Source organism: Mangifera indica, chromosome 8, assembly GCF_011075055.1.
Source record: "Mangifera indica cultivar Alphonso chromosome 8, CATAS_Mindica_2.1, whole genome shotgun sequence".
Taxonomy (NCBI): domain Eukaryota; kingdom Viridiplantae; phylum Streptophyta; class Magnoliopsida; order Sapindales; family Anacardiaceae; genus Mangifera; species Mangifera indica.
Window position 1 is genome coordinate 2,385,100 of NC_058144.1, and position 16,721 is coordinate 2,401,820.

The 16,721-nt window shown below is 32.8% G+C and overlaps 4 protein-coding genes and 1 long non-coding RNA gene across 8 annotated transcripts; 2 read left to right on the plus strand and 3 right to left on the minus strand.

Moving 5' to 3' along the window:
* The first annotated feature begins 304 nt into the window (after window positions 1-304).
* On the plus strand, window positions 305-2,513 carry LOC123222864 (B3 domain-containing transcription factor NGA1-like). Its single transcript, XM_044645853.1, has 2 exons — window positions 305-812; window positions 950-2,513. Exon 2 carries the CDS (start codon window positions 957-959, stop codon window positions 2,169-2,171), a length of 1,215 nt encoding a protein of 404 aa, XP_044501788.1. The 5' UTR covers window positions 305-812; window positions 950-956; the 3' UTR covers window positions 2,172-2,513.
* Window positions 2,514-5,993: 3,480 nt separating this feature from the next.
* Window positions 5,994-8,991, plus strand: LOC123222471 (protein ARV 1-like). 4 transcript variants are annotated; one of them, XM_044645258.1, is made up of 9 exons: window positions 5,994-6,682; window positions 6,777-6,824; window positions 6,921-7,010; window positions 7,170-7,215; window positions 7,324-7,406; window positions 7,506-7,600; window positions 7,753-7,819; window positions 7,956-8,031; window positions 8,650-8,991. In XM_044645258.1, the coding sequence occupies exons 1-9, from the start codon at window positions 6,596-6,598 to the stop codon at window positions 8,727-8,729; spliced, it is 672 nt and encodes a 223-aa protein (XP_044501193.1). In that variant the 5' UTR covers window positions 5,994-6,595; the 3' UTR covers window positions 8,730-8,991. The 4 variants fall into 4 exon arrangements, with proteins under 4 accessions (XP_044501193.1, XP_044501194.1, XP_044501192.1 ...); XM_044645259.1 differs by lacking the exon at window positions 8,650-8,991 and adding an exon at window positions 8,499-8,642 and having other exon boundaries at window positions 5,996-6,682; XM_044645257.1 differs by having other exon boundaries at window positions 5,997-6,682; window positions 6,777-6,821; window positions 8,654-8,991.
* A 471-nt stretch (window positions 8,992-9,462) lies between these two features.
* LOC123222472 lies at window positions 9,463-11,004 on the minus strand. Its single transcript, XR_006503635.1, has 2 exons — window positions 10,702-11,004; window positions 9,463-10,616 (listed from the first exon to the last, which is right to left on the minus strand). It is a non-coding gene; the product is annotated as an uncharacterized LOC123222472 (long non-coding RNA).
* Window positions 11,005-12,367: 1,363 nt separating this feature from the next.
* On the minus strand, window positions 12,368-13,039 carry LOC123223347 (putative NAC domain-containing protein 94). The gene is made up of 3 exons (XM_044646500.1): window positions 12,877-13,039; window positions 12,529-12,791; window positions 12,368-12,433 (listed from the first exon to the last, which is right to left on the minus strand). The coding sequence occupies exons 1-3, from the start codon at window positions 13,034-13,036 to the stop codon at window positions 12,368-12,370; spliced, it is 489 nt and encodes a 162-aa protein (XP_044502435.1). The 5' UTR covers window positions 13,037-13,039.
* A 1,921-nt stretch (window positions 13,040-14,960) lies between these two features.
* LOC123223348 (NAC domain-containing protein 91-like) lies at window positions 14,961-15,934 on the minus strand. The gene is made up of 3 exons (XM_044646501.1): window positions 15,799-15,934; window positions 15,432-15,706; window positions 14,961-15,041 (listed from the first exon to the last, which is right to left on the minus strand). Exons 1-3 carry the CDS (start codon window positions 15,932-15,934, stop codon window positions 14,961-14,963), a joined length of 492 nt encoding a protein of 163 aa, XP_044502436.1.
* Window positions 15,935-16,721: the final 787 nt, after the last annotated feature.

The following is a 16,721-nucleotide window of genomic DNA, read 5'->3' on the forward strand; positions in this document are numbered from 1 at the left end:
GTTAAGTTAATTCATATTGTGAATTAAAAATAAATTAATTAATAGGAAGGTATAGAAGCTAGAATCTTTACTACAAGTAGGAAGGGCCAGGTGGATGTTGCCTTGCTTAAACTCTTCCAACTCTCTCACTCTGAGGACCAGCGGACACAATGAATGACACCAAAGTCAAAAACTGATCAAAATCTAACTAGAACTTGCCTTCTCTCTCTTTGGAAATAACTGGCTTAAGGAAATAAAATCAGAAAAGTATTTAGATATATATTATGCAATACATGCACATTAATAATTATTGTACTGTGTGGCTTTGGAGAGAGAGGCAATATTCATGGCAAGCTTATTGCCTACTAGACCAACTGGCCAATTGGGTATTGGCGCAGAAGATATGCGGACAGATAAACCGGGAAATGATGAAAAGGACAAACTCACATGAGCCGAACCAGATCATTCATGGGCCCCTACGTAGTATAATCCTTCTCCTTCTTCTTCCTTTTCACTTAATTTCATCATGGGTTTCTCTCTATCTCTTTAAGTACCAAAAATCACAACTGAAAGAGAATTCTTTATTTTGTCGATCAATATCAAATCCAGCTTCAATTTTCCAGGAAGCTAGTTAGTTAGACCATTCTTCTTCTCACCCTCACTCTCTTAGCTAGCTACCTCAAATCATCTATGTCTTTGTCTCCTTTAGGGTTTTGGGTTAACGAAGAAGGCACTGACCGACCGTTATTCTTCTGATTTGCTTTCTTATTCTTCTCTGGACCTCAAAGATCTGACACTGAGATCATACAGTGACAATACGACTAAGAAACAAGGTGAGGTTATTATTAGTTTATTTCATCATAGAAGTCCTAAATGAACCTTTTTCTTTTACTTCTTTGTGTTTGTGGTTAGATTTTCATTTCATTTCCTAAGATCCAGTCTGTGTTAAGAAATATATTCAAATTTGTAGGTGAATCATGATGAACTTTTTGCAACAAGAAAAAGGGTATTGTAATAATGAAGAAGATGAAGATGAAGAGACAACAAGATTGATAAGACAAACCAGTAAGCATCTTTTTTCTTCTTCTTCCTCCTCATCTTTTGCTTCTTCCACGCACAAAACTTTTGGTCCTTCTCACCAAAACCTATGGTTGGGGAGCTTTGATTCTCAAGAAGAGTACAAAAGCCAAGAAGCAACAATCAATTTTGACAAGACGCTTGAGCTGATGGACTTCTCACTGGGAAACAATCATAATAATAATGAAGAACCCAGTACTGGTACTGGTACAGGTACTGCTGGTGGTGAAAGTAGTAGTAGGTCTATCGAGAAAGAACACATGTTTGATAAAGTTGTAACACCAAGTGATGTAGGCAAGCTGAATCGTCTTGTAATTCCAAAACAACATGCCGAAAAGTACTTTCCACTTGACTCTTCATCAAATGAAAAAGGGCTTCTCTTGAATTTCGAGGATCGGAATGGGAAAGCATGGCGTTTCCGATATTCTTATTGGAATAGTAGCCAGAGCTATGTGATGACCAAAGGATGGAGCCGTTTTGTGAAGGAGAAGAAGCTTGATGCTGGTGACATCGTTTCGTTTCAGAGAGGTGTGGGTGAGTTAGGCAAAGACCGTTTATACATTGATTGGAGGCGAAGGCCTGATGCTCCAGATCTCACATCTATTGCACAAACACACCTCCAAAATCAGCTAAACTTTCAACAGTCAATCCGGTGGGGTAGACTCTACTCTCTTCCCCAATCTCTCTCCATTCCAAGAAACTATGAGCAATGGCAACGTCCAAATTATAGTAATATTTATCCTTCTTATTATGATCATCAACATCAACAACAACATCAGATGATTTCTTATGAAAATGCTTCACACTATAATTACCCAATAAGGTCATCATCCTCAACACATCAAATTGGGGCAGTGCAAGAGGGAGGGAATGGCCTGCTCTTGCTTGATTCTGTGCCTGTTGTTCATGCTAACACTGCTGCTAAAAGACTTCGGCTGTTCGGTGTAAACATGGAGTGCTCCACGCAAGAAGAGTCTTCACCCGCTATAGTTCATGCCCCAATCAGTTCAGTCTCTTACCTTCCTCCTCTCCAACAAAGGCTACCTAATAATGCCTCATTCTCCACAACGCAATCTAAAGGAAAATCTTCCTTGTCTTTTGATTTGGATCTCTAAGTTTATATATCTATATATATCAAGTGATTGATAAACACACAAGAAGAATATTATTACTGTGAAAAGTTGAATTTCTTTTTGCTGTTTCCATCCCGTCTAATTGCTATTTATGTGCATTTGAAGAAAATTATAGAAACGTTTTAGCATTCGAATTATATATACATATATGTTTCTTTCTTCCTTCTGTTTTCAGTACATTAATTAGTTAACTGAGGATTGGGATTTGTAAAAAGCTAGCTAGAGTAGAGATGAAAGAGAGTGCAACAAAATGGAATTCAAATCTTCATATGTACGTATAATATATATTATTATCTATAAATACGCATATTTGTCATCTTCTAACTATTCCCATCCTTGTCTTCTTATTTACTTGAGTATGTACTGGATTTAGCAATTGTACACTTGCCACGACGATCTACCCAGTTTGTTGGGGTTAATTTTGTTGCTCTCCTCAGTTACCAACTCTCTCATTCTTCCCCCCTCTCTTTCTTTCTTTACTGACAGCATTTTGTGATGTAGTTAGCTGTGTAGCTAAACCATGGGATGGGGTAGTGTTAAAGCTGTTGCTTTCCCTCCTTTTTATTTCTTTTCTAGTTTGTTTTTATATACTACCAAGTTAGGTTAAATCTGCCTACTGCTGCTGCATAGTTAAGAAGGTGAGCAGGTGATGGGCAGAAAGTTGCAGCTTTGTAAAAGGTATTATCTGTATTCTTATATATACCACTTATTATTTCAATTTATAATTAAATTTCCTGTTCCGGTTTACTCATTCCTAGCAATTAGCTTTTTCTCTTCTTTCTTGCTAGCTAATTCATGTCTTCATTATCTCTTTACAGCTGCCTTCATGTCTGGATTACAGCATACACAAAAAGTCCTTTATGTTTAAAGGAGGTTCCCTATTGTGATGAAACTCAGATTTCAGTGCAAGCTTGTAAGAACTTCAATACTTTTTCTCTATTAATCATGCGAATTAAGGCTCAGTTGAAATCTATGCATTTACATATATACATTTCTTTGATTAATTCAATTTTGAGTTCATATTTTATATGGCATCTCATAGTTTGAAAAAAAAAATATTTATATTAATATATATTCGACCTTGATGGTGTTCTCCTCCTCTGATAGTATTTCAGAAATTATGTTTGTCTCTACTACTACTTTTAACGTCGCTAAGTTCGAATTAAGCATTGATGATATTGATTAGCCCTATTAATGAGAGAAGAAACTTTGTCTAATCCAGATTAAAAAAGTCCTAAGGAAGTTAATTAATTTATTAGAACTTTATGCCTGTTGAACAATAATTTTAATCAATAATTTACTTCTGCAACTACAATGCACACCTAATTAAGTGTCACTATTTGGTATCCCAACTTCTTGTCTAGTACATAGGGGTAATTACTTTGAAATACTGATTAATTAACTTGTGTTTCTTTTTTTTTAACTATTAATTTTGTTGCAATACAACTGCCCTCTTGGGTGGAGTTGATTCAATGACTATATGTTAAGATTACCATATGGTCCTAGTGGTAAGCATATGTGTAGCAAATAGATAGCAAGTTCACTTCAGTCTATTGTGAAGCAACCTGAAACAGTAGAAAAATATTGAGGTTTGATTACTTTTCTCCTTTTGTGGATGTTTCTGCAATCTGCATTTTGTTTCACTCCTGTTATATCATTATGAATTTACTGCTCATCTCTCTCTATATATTAAAACTTTCATCATTTCTAATTATTTAGCACTCTTTATCTTACTTGGAAGCTAGCATAGTACAAAGGCGTGATTGTGTGAAAGGAAGTGGATGTTCAAAACGTGAAATAAGATCTAATCATGATAGAAAAGAATGAAAAGCCTGAAATTAAATCAAAGCACTAGTATACATAAATATATAAAGTAAGGAAAAGTTGCATGAAACATATGAAAAACATAAATAAAATGGTCTCCACGCATGATAAGTAATAGTATATTTATAAATATCTTAGCAGGTCCTTCTCTGCCAGAAGTTTTACAATTATTTTCTGTTAGAAATCACTATACTCTATGTTTGGTCGTTAAACATATTTAATTTATGTATGGGAAATAGTAGTATTGGAATTTATATATCATTTAATTCGAATATACCTCTAACGTTACAAATATAAGAGGTATATGTATTATTTCAATGACGGGAAGAAATAAAATTATATTTAAAAAGAGTAATACTACGTCTACCCATTTTGAGTACGATTGCTATCTACTCATATAACATTTTGTTTTTCTTGGTTTAAATGATACTAGATACTATATAGAGCTCGATGTATTAGAATCATATTTATGAAATTTAGAATTTTTAGTTTCTGCTATGCATGAGTGTTACATCTTTTCATATATCAAAATATCACCCATATGCATCAAAATTCTTTATTTTGCATGTATGTGTAAGTGTACATATAGAGAGAGAGGTTCATACATACACAAAGGCTGAGGCTATGCTACATTTTTGTTGAGGTTTGTGCTCTCAAAGGAAGAAAGTTTGCAATGGTATAATGAATCTGCATGCCACATTGCATCTCAGAGGTGCTTGAATTTAAACTAAAGAGATTGGATTTTTTTTTTTTCAATAAAACTATGTATACTCATTTTTGATACACAATTTGTATATATAGATATACGTTATCATGTGACTGAATGTTTCTTTATTATATGATGACTTATGTTTTAAAATCACCTAATTATATAATGACACATCATTGTGTATATGAATTGTGTACCAAATATAGGTACACATAACATTGCTTTTTTTTTTTTTTCTGGATTGACTTCTATTAAACTTGCAATGAAGAAGATGTTGCTGTGCTGCGTTTTGCTTTGTTATATATGTTATTAATACATAGTTAAAAATTCTCCATTATTTGTGCATGTTACTCGTAAAGATGTATACTTATATTAAATAACAATAAATTATGTATATACATTTTCAATACACAAAATAAGTATAGAGATAATGTGTCATCATATGATTGAATAATTTTGAATTAAAGATAAAATAACACTAAATTACATAATAATACGTGATTTGTATACCAATTTTACATACTTCAAATATATACGTCTAATATTGCTCATTAAATAATAGATTGAAACAAGAAATCAATAATGTCCAAGAACGGAAAATTAAAATTACTACATATTGAAGCCAAAGTCACATAATTATGCATAATTAATAGGTTTTTCAATTAAGTGATACTATATATACCCAATTTTAAGTCACAAAAAAAAGATAAGGATCTAAGTGTAATTTGATGGTTTCCAATTTCTTGAGTGAGAAAATGATACGGATAAAGTGTAATTAGAAAAAGAAGCAAGTGAAAGAAGTTACATATGCACTATCCATGCCCAACCCCTCATCCCTAGTTTGAAATATACACTAGTTTCCCTCAACCCTATCATTTCCTTCCAACAAAGTAATAATGTACTGTAGATGCACATACAGGCAGCATCTTTACTGCGTCTGTATCGGTATCTACAGACTACAGGCATGGTCCAATAATTATTGTAAGTTGTCATAACAATAACAATAATAAATAAATAAAATTAAAAGGTAGCCACTTAAAATTTGATCATACTTTGTTTTGAGAGGCATCCCCATCCTATAAATTAGGTTTAATAGGTATAATAATTGGTGGGAAATAAAGAGACCACGTGTGGTGTGACTGACTAAAAATTCCTAACAAATTTCCTCATCTTTCTTTTAAAATTTAAAAAAAAAAAAAAAAAAAGTTACGTAAATAAAATCATCTTTAGGTAGGGTGCCTCTGCGTCTGCCTCACCTCATCACCACCACCAACGTGGAGGCGTGCATTTCTACAAGTACCTGCACTGCAATCTGCAAATCACGCTTGCTACACTACACCTCACCTACCAACCCTCCTTCAATATTACGTGGACCACTTTCGCTAGGCATTTGATCTCTATTATTTATTTCATTGAATTACATAATTACAAATTTCTCATTCATTCATTAGTTTATTATTTATTTTACACGTTAAAACCCTAATTATTACGTGAAATTTGCCAACCAGCTGCCATACTGTTTCTGATCTAATGCCACAAGCAAAACGTTTGTTTCCTGGTTACAATGGCGGTTGGTGTTAATTTATAATGAATTGCACCGAACTCTCCTACCAGTCTCTTAATCCCAATCTCGAACTCAATGAATGAGGGGGCCAAAATGGGGTTGCAGGTAGTCCTTCTCAGGTTATGGGCCTCCCTAGATCATCATGTTGGGCCAGATTATCGGCCCTTTTAGAATTTAAGATTTCATATGAGGAAGAGGAAATTGATAGAATTTCCGACCCAAAGAGGAAAAAGATTCTCCACAATCTCATATAGTAGTGAGGAATCTCTCACTGAGTAGATGTGCTGGAGTTGAGTTTTGTGCGTGAAAATGGAGTACAGATGTGTTAAGTGCGGGTTTCGGATCAAAACTCTGTTTGTGCAATATTCACCTGGAAATATTCGACTCATGAAATGTGTAAATTTTTTTCTTTCTTATTGATTTCAATTCCTCGGTTTAAATTCCAAATTTTCGAATTTTAAATTGTTTCATCCGCAATTTTTATTGATAGGAGAACTGCAGAGCAGTTGCTGACGAGTACATTGAATGTGAAATCATGGTGAAACCCTTTCTAATTTTTTAAAATTGTAGCTATAATTTTATTCTGAATTATGGTCGGTTTGGTGAGTAATTACGTTTCTTTTCGAAATGGTAGATCCTTTTGATTGATTTGATTCTACACAAGCCACAAGCTTATAGGCATCTACTCTATAATGTCATCAATCCTGAGACCGTAAATCTTGAGGTATTATTTTCTTAGTATTCTTATCTTTTTCCATCGCTAATTGATGTTGTGTTTGCTTTATATTCGAGTTTTATAAAGGTTTTTACATTGCTTGTAACTGTTGTACTTCATCCTAGTGACTTTGGGTTAACATGGTGTTGGTATTTAATAACTTTGCAGGGTTTATTATGGAAGTCAACTATTGGTTTCGTTCTTCTGGATGCTTGTATCCTTTGTTATGCAATTGATAATCTTCTTTGAGGTTATAAATCAGTTCAGTATTTTTCAAAAATATTTGATGTGAAACATTTGTAAAATTCCTTAGCAAACTAAGACAGAAGCCTGCTTTTGAGGCGAAGCAATGAAGATCTGTCCTCGTCCATGAATTTTAATTCTTTAGTTTGGCTATGCCAAAAGGTAGAGACACATGATGGAGTACAAATAAAAATTTTACATTTTCTGGTTTGGATTTAATAAAATAATTAGTGAATGAGTTATTGTTATTATCACTTGTAGATGTTGAAGGATGTTGTGTTCGGAAACATTATGTTTCTTTGTGTTTTTCTTCTTGCATCAAGATTTTGCCTAAACATGTCAGCTGGAGTTCCCAGGTAAAAATCTCCATCGTTTTTTATCTGTATCTTTGCATTTGGATACTTCTGAGTCAGCAATAGGAATCTGTACCTGCATTATTTGTAGCATTCTTGATGTATAAAGTCATTATCGTCATTATAACTTAGCAATTTTTTCCAATAATTCACAGGTTCAAAGACCTTCTTCTTGCAATCCTTATTTCCAGTTACTTCAAGATTTTTCTTGTTGCGATGATGGTTAGGCTTCTTAACAGTATTTATGTGATCAATAATACCTCATTTATAGTCAGTATATTTAATGGCTCCTCTGTTATGCCTTTTGCAGTCTTTTTACTTTCTAATATCCATCTAAGTTAGAGTTTGCTTTTTGCAGATATGGAAATTCCCATCTTCTGTGATATTCATCATTGATTTGCTTGTTTTATCATCCAATATAGTGGCTTTAAAAGGTTAGAAACATAGTCCTTTTTCAGTTCATAGAAGATGTCACAAATAGCTTATGCATTTATGTCTCTTTGAGAAATCTTTGAGAAATCATGTCCCTTTGTAATAACTTACAGAGTATCCTTAATATAAATTGTATGTACTGGTGGGGTTGGGAATGGATGAAATTTCTGAAGATATTGTGAAGGGTTTTAATTATTCACGATTAGGCATTTTTGTAAAATGGTATTCATTTTTTATGTAGACTCTTTGAAACTAGAAAATTAATCATGGGTAATTGTAGTGCTTCACATAGTGGGCAGCCATCTGGCAACATTTGTAATAGAAGAGAAATTAAGTTTGATGTGGTAGAAGATGATACATGTCTGAGGGTATGGAGAGAATAAGTGAACACATAAACTGCATTAGGATAAGATAGCCTGTTTTTATTGATGTGGTTAATGATTGACTGATGGCTTGTATATTCATACAGGAATTAGCTAAATATTCTACCTGTGTGGTGTCCATTTCTATCTTATATGTTTGGAAAATGTTTCATAAATGTTAGACGGATGACCATAATTGAAATTGAGACTTTTGTGCTGCTTATGTGGATCTTTAACATGCTTCCTTTTCTTTGCAAGTCAGTGATCACAAAGTCAGCTATGAACAGAATTGTAGGGACCTGCTTTGTTGCTCATGCTGTAAGGTTCTTTGTAATTGAAGGGCTCAGTTTAAGATCTTTTAGATAATCAAGACTTTTTTAACGGTCTGATTGCCCTGTTACATTTAAGCAGATACATGATGTTGCTTTTTTTGTAATAAGATTATGCTGCACAGCCACGGCTGCAAATCATTTTGATGATAAGGTACTTGTGAGTTTGAGTCATTGGTTTTTGTAATTTGGAGTGGGGCTTTCCCTTCACTTCCACGCTTGATCCAGTGTAAAGATCATTTCTCATGCTAAATTAATTGAAAATTTTGTACTGGTTTTAGTCTTCCAGATAGAGCAAAAGACGCCTGACAAATTGAGAATGTAACTCACAATTGTTTCTTACAGTGCTCATAGCCAACTGGCAGATTCACCAAGCCAACAGTACATGATTGACTCGCTTTGAAGATAACAGGCAAAGGGCTCTTGGAATTAGAAGCATTTGTCAGGGAATTTGTTTTCTGGTGATTGCGGTGGCCTTCTCCAACCAACACCTTGTTCATTTATAAAACAGAGAACAATTACGATTCATGGTTCTGAACAGACATAAGCCGCAAAGCAATGAACCTAGCTACTTAACATTTCGGCAGAAAATTCACCTTGTTCATTTATAAAACAGAGAACAATTAAGATTCATAGTTCTAAACAGACATAAGCCGCAAAGCAATGAATCTAGTTACTTAACATTTCGGCAGAAAATTATGTTGGGTGAGATGGCAAAAAGCTCGTTTTGATGCCTGAAGCATAAGTTTAGATCGTATCAGTAAATGTCATTTAATATGAAAGAGAACATGCATGGGTCACACTTGTGAAGAGACACCATCTCCCAGATACAAAATATCGATAAAACTGCACTTACAACTGCGTTCCTAATGCATATAGATGGTGGGATTTGTCCACGGTTTAACAAAGAAGTCTCCATAAAGATGGAGCCATTTCTATAGCAGCCATCAGACGTTGAAAATCTTGACTTCAAATTTGTTTTTGCTTTAGTTGTTTCCGCTATTTTCTGATCTTTGTGCAGCTTCACAGTAGGGTTTCTTTTTTGAGGCAGATTAATAGCAGGCTCTTCAACTCCTATCGCCTGCAAGAAGAAATCATGAAGATAAGACTACCTCATGTAACAGTGTGTGAAGTGGCATCATTACCCTGTCTCTGTATACTGTTATGGCTGTGCGTGGACTTTCATCATGTGATTGGAGTATTCTAGGAGCACATGCCTTTTCTACCAAGTTGTGGGATTTTGGTTTAGGTTGAGCTTTGCAAGCTTTGAAGCCAGAAGGTAAGGCACATACAGACCAAATTAATTCTATTGGGCATTTCTGTTTGAGTTGGATGTTGATACCAGTTATCATCATATAAACTACTTTCTCCATTTGTATTTTGGCGAAGCTTGGAAGAAGATGGAGTTACAGTAGGTGATTAAACCTTCTTGCATTTGTTGGTATTCTTTCAAACCACCATACCCAAACTGTTACACATAAATTTGAAGGGACAAATTAATCCTCAAAATTCCCTACATCAACAAGGTATAGAAATATGTAAATATTCCCAAAAACTATGGTAGCAGTAAAATATGTCAACATATCTCAAATTTTAAGATCTTTCAAGACCCATGATGCTAATAAAATCCTTCTGTAAAACTAGCTTTCAGTTAAAAAATATACTGATAGAATATATTTTCCAATAACTAATGGCAGAATTTCTCAATCTCTCACTGAAATTGTTCGGTTGACACCATGAGGACGGGTGTGAATAGTTTCTTCGTAAAGTAGAACACCGTCAGACAAAAGTTAATTGATAAAGTCGTCATCCTGCTCACTCGTTTCTAATTGAAAAGTCCAGCCATTAGATCTGTCATTAGACATCTACTTCCATTGGAAGCTCACAGCGGTTTACCTGAGTTAAAATGATTAATCAAGCATTAGCTCTAGTCATGTTTCTTATACACTGTTAATACAAATTAACACTGTTTCCTACATACCGGTGAACCAATGTTCTGTGCTTCATGATTCCCACGATTTAAAGGCCAAATCAGTGGATCAATATTGTATGCACCATGACTTCCAGAATTGTTAGTCCAAATACCGCTTGTTTCATCTAGGAAAGTGCATGATGATTTCTTCATCAGTTGGAGGGAATATGAAACCCACCACCTTGCTCATTTTAATCATACAAATAGATGGGAAGTATAGGAGAGTAGAGAAAAGAGATATATCAAAAGCTTTACAAGTTACAATACAACAAGAAGACAGCAGAAGTGGAAGAAATAGAGAGACGAAAGCGAGTCATCACTCACTCATTCGCTTGACTTGAGCTTTATTAGGAAGGTATCTCATGTCATTTGGACACGTGTACACAGGATATTGGATGAAGATATCCGGACAAGAGATCAGCGAGTGAAACAGTTCGGACTTTCCTTGTCCAAGTAGATTGTAATAGGATCGTGCCCATACTTTCTATGGCTACCTTTCGATCCGAATTTAGGGATATCAACTCTCTTTGATTTTAATGAAGGGAAAATTTTTCGATAAAAAGTAAAAAAAGGACAAAAATAAAGATGAAAAAAATTCTCATAATTAAAAATGGATATATATATCTTCTTTTGGCTCATCTCACCCTATCTTCGTCCATTTATATTAATATATTTATTTAAAATATTAACGTATCTTTATAGTTTTAAATTATTTATGTTTTTATTGTGAATATTAAAATGATTAATATATAATATTTGAAATAGTAGATCGGTTTTAATTTTACTTAATTTTATTATTTAATATATTTATAATTTATTTAAAGGGTATGAGAGAAGATTTTTTACTCCGATTATAGTGAAAGGATTTTCCTTTTTAGAGAATGAAAGAAGATTTTTCTTTACGAAAAAAAAATAGAAAATCTTTGTTATCTCTGTGATATGTATGATAATTAATATCCTCTGTAGAAATAAGGATATAAACAGGGACGAAAATTGACCCTTCCACCTTCTGTTGATAAAAGTAAATGCTATATTTATTTAATCTTCCTACAATGACCCTTCCACCTTCGATTATTTTTGTTCCCTTCCGTTGCCTTCTCAACTTGATTCTTTTCAACTTTGTTCAGGTTCCTTTATTTGTCATGTTCCCTATTTATCAACCATCTATCTCTTTCCCTTCTTTCTTAAGTTACAAAGCTTTCATATAATATTCTAGAACACCTAAACTGATTTCAATTTTATCTACCCAATTAATATATTTTGGTAGCATCCTCCTGTAAATATGCTTCATCTTTCGCTTTCTCTAACCTATGTATGCCACTACCTTCCATTTCCCATTTCTTTCGAAATTTAAGCTACAATTAAACATAAGATTTTAGTTCTTAAAAATACATAACATATTTATTATCTATTAGTAATTACAAAACATGACCATAGCTTATATTGAAATCAATAGAAATTAGCACCAAGTCGACAACATGTACAACAGCACACATCTTACAAATTAAGACTCTAGTTTTTATGTGGGAATTCCATCTCTAATTAGATTCCCCAATAAATAATATTACATTACATCATAGTTTATTTATCCACGGCAAGACAATCCTACGGGTATTGTATATGTTCATATATAATATCTGAAATTTGGATATTTTCTATTTAAAGAATCATAAGCTCAACTGTGGCTGTTTGACCCATCATCATCTAATTGTCCTGTAAGGCGACAGAAAACAAATGCATTCTGCAGAAGTTCAAAGAAATGCTCATCGTTATTCTGAGGGTAAATTAATAATCAAAAGATAATTAGAAAGGAGTAAAGTTATAATTAATATATGCCTGGTAAGAATAGGCTCTGTTGGAATGGTATTCATGTATCATCCAGTCGGTCTTCACCGCTTTCGAACCACGGCCTTTGTAGAAAACCAAAGTCGTTTTCTTCCCAATCTCATTCTCTTCGCTGTCGTCCCAAACACAACGATCACTACACGTCACTTTCCAGTGTCCAGCCGGTGTCTTTCTTTTTATCCCTTTTCCGTTTCCATACTTGCAAGGTTTACTGAAAAAGTACCACTCTTCATCATCTGACAGCGCTGAAAGCTCTACATACACCATCAAAACAGAAATTATTAATGAATGGTTAAGTAATATGAAATCTGTGAGTTCTGAATTGCTATAGAAACTTACTAGGCAATTCCCAAGGTTCGAAGTTGCAAATTTCAACTTCGTTTACTACGTTGTGAGGGAAATGAAAGCGAGCCATCTTTTTTTCCAGATAGTAAGAGATGATTTCTTCATCTGTTGGTTTGAATCTGTATCCCAGCAATTGAACATTAATATTGCTCATCTTCTTTCGATACAATTAATACAAAAGAAAGTATATATTTTCTATAGAAGAAGAGATCACTTATTTATACTAATGGTAGTAGAAGCTTGAACGCCTGAGACGAGAAGGCTTCTATCTCATTGACTAGAAGTCTTGACCTTATTTAAGAAGCTAGCTGACGTGATTTTGACACGTGTCGGTCAGTAGACTCGACTATGGTAGAAACCATGCGATACCACGAGTTTTCTTCATGCATAAATGGATCTACACCTTCACATGATGTATGTAACAGAATTAGACCCACAATACTATATATAAAAATTGAAATCAAAATTTTTTCTTTAAAAGTTTTATTAATTATTATTATAATTTAACTGAGTTCTTTTTCTGTAATTTTAATAAATTATAAAATCTTCTTACTTATATTTATGGAAAAAAGAAGATTTTTTTTTTTTTTTTTTTTTTTAAGTATAACACAACACAATCTACAAAGGAACTTCCTTGTGAAGTCGCCAAATTTATTTACTTGTTGCCCAATGCTCATCAGCTTTCCCTTCTTTCACAAGTTAATGGTAAATATATGTGTATCCGAATAATTTAAAATTAGCGCAGGTGCTGTATAGAACATTCTGGAAAAGCTTTAAGTGCAGTTTACTGCTTTCATGGAACTTTCTAGACAGGTTTATCAATTAACTTTTTGATTAAGGTAATGTTTTATTACCAAATATCACCTTGACGATAATTACTTAAAGATTATTTGGTATAAATGATTACTATATTTGATAAAATTTGATAAGTATAAATAATTATTGTGTTTGGTTAAAGGTAATAAAAGATTATTAGTAAATTATTTTATTTAAATACCCTTAAATATAATTATTTTTAAATATTTTTTATATTATTTGTTCTATTAATTAAAATAAATTTATTTTTATCTCAATAAATTAATAAATAATAATATAATTATAATAAACTCAAGATTACCTCAATAATCTTTAAATACCTAAGGTGAAAGCGGTAATCAGATTACCACTTATATTACTTGTCACATCAGCATTGATAATAGAATATTACTGTAATTTTTTATTACTGATAAATCAAATAAAAGAATAAAAGATAGATTACCAAAATAATCTTAAATAACATCAATCAAACGCCCCCTAATTATAAAGGAATATTATACGAGAATTAACACTTTTTTTTTTAGAATAAATTTTGTGATACAATTTAAACCGTCGTCGGAAAGGAGATTATGTGTCTCAATATATTTGTTTATCTCTTCGTTACTTCATTCTGAGAAAGTTTGCTTTAAGATTCTATAAAATTTGTTGGGTTATTCGTCAATTACTTGCAGGCCTCTATCTCCTTGTGTTACTTACAAGCTTCAGTTATCCATAATAACATTGAATGATCACGATAGACATAAAAGAATGTAAGGCTTAATTTTTTGATTTAAAATTTTGATACCCTTTCTAATTAATCACCCACTTAATACAATCCAATAGTATAAAAGAAAAGAAATAAAGTTGTATTTATTTTAGAGTCAACTCACATACTTGAATTACATAAAAACATGGACATAGCTAAACAGTCTTCAACACATATTTATTGCATCAACTGAAAAGTGAAAAAACTTAACATGCCCTAATTACTCCATAGTTATATATGGTAATTGAAGTTCCAGCGCTGTAGTTATCTGAGTCCTCTCCTCTCAATTGACAACCAACACTTGAAATTCTTGTTTAGACTCCATCTGCAAATGATTAAAACAAATTTGGGTAAAAATGAAGTATGTTATTATCCATCTCTACAGTGATTATATATACAGTGAATATTAGGTTAATTATTACATGTAAATATTTCGATTCAGAATTGATTGATTTTATTTAACAAACCATATACAAATAGAAACCTCTCACTACCTGTTATATCAAATTTTTTGTCATTAATTTCGTGAAGACGAAGCCGAACGGGAACTTGGTTCATCATCTGATTTTCTTTTTAGGCGACAAAGAACAAAAGGCTCCTGCACAAGTAAAAAATAAAAATGATCAATGATATATATTACTTCTTTTTCTTCAAAAAAATGGAGCTCGTTATCTTGTGGTAGTGTTATTTGCCTGATGGGGTAGAAATATAAATATTTTAATATTAAAAAGGCTAATTTTTTCAAGTACTCACAAAAGTTTTATCAAAAGCATAACAAACAAAATATCATTTTTTAGCTAAATGCATGCATGCACGCATACAAGTCTATGTACAGTGCACAAAATGTTCATATGATCCAGAAAAATGGACTAGAGCGGTAGAAGAAATTGTTGTTTTAATACATAGTTTTTCCTCAAACATCGATATATATTAATTTACAAGTTGTATCAATAGAAAGTAAAGAAGGAAGGTGGGAATAAGTGTATGCCTGATCAGAAGAAGCAATCTCGGAATGAAATTCATGGGTCACCCAACAAGTCTTGACGGCATTAGAGCCGTGGCCTTGGTAGAAAACCAAGGTTTTTCTTTTCCCAATCAGTTGGCCACTGTTTTCATCGTAGATCTCACGATCTTGACCTGTAACTTTCCAAGATCCTTCCCTAGTTGTTCGGTCAATTCTTTTACTACTGCTCCTGGAGTGTTTATAAACGATTTTACTGAAAAAGTACCACTCTTGATTGTCTGAGGGCAGTGGTGAATGCTCTGCAAAAAAACACAAAACAATTTGTCATTTTTCAGTATTAATATTCTTGACAAAGTTATTTGTATATATCGAATGTAAATGGACTTCCTACCAGGCAATTGCCATGGTTCAAAATTGCAAAATTTGACTTCCTTCATTACTGCAGAGAAATCGGCGCCATCCCTTATCTTTGCTTCAAGAAAATGATGGATGATTTCTTGGTCAGTGAGATGGAATCTGTATCCCATGCTATTAAAGTTGTCCATTAATATTGAATTGATCAAAATAATTAATGGAATTATCTGGATTATTGTAAGCTTTAGAAGAGTGATGAGAGAAGCAGTGTAAGTGATGAGTAAAATTTGCAGTCATATATATAGACAGAGAGAGAGACAAATATAATAAAAATGAATGGCATTGACTCACTTATTCGTCAAAGTCTTGCCCTTAACTAATAAGCTAGGGAAAAGGGAAAAGGGAAAAGGGAAAATTATTTGTGAAGGTGTTGTTGGGATTGGGAGAGCACTCGGAACATACAACACTTCTGCAGCTCTGCTTGCCTCTAGTTCTTAAGTGGCAGGCCCCACACTATAGTTTCTACTAAATCCTCTTATTAAGAATTGAACCTTCTGATTGCTTTATTGATAAATGATAGAATGTCTAAAAAAGAGATTACAAGTTTAAGAGTAATATTATCCGTATAAATGTTTTTTTGTTATTTATAATTAAATATATAAATAATATGATTAAGTATGATTTTATTATTAATATAAAATTATTTAATTATATGATTTACCTATATGTTTTATTTATGGTTAATATATTTTTATTTTGTGATTGAATAATCTTTTTTAAAATAATAAAAGAAATTAATACGTCAATTAACGCAATACCGAAAACAAACAAAATAAACCTTTTTTCATACGTATATGAAATAGTAAAATACATGTAAACTTGATCCTCAAGTTGTTTACAGCTGATCCAGCCATCCAACTTGAGTTTATTTGAGTCTTTGTCATTCCATGGCTCATTCAC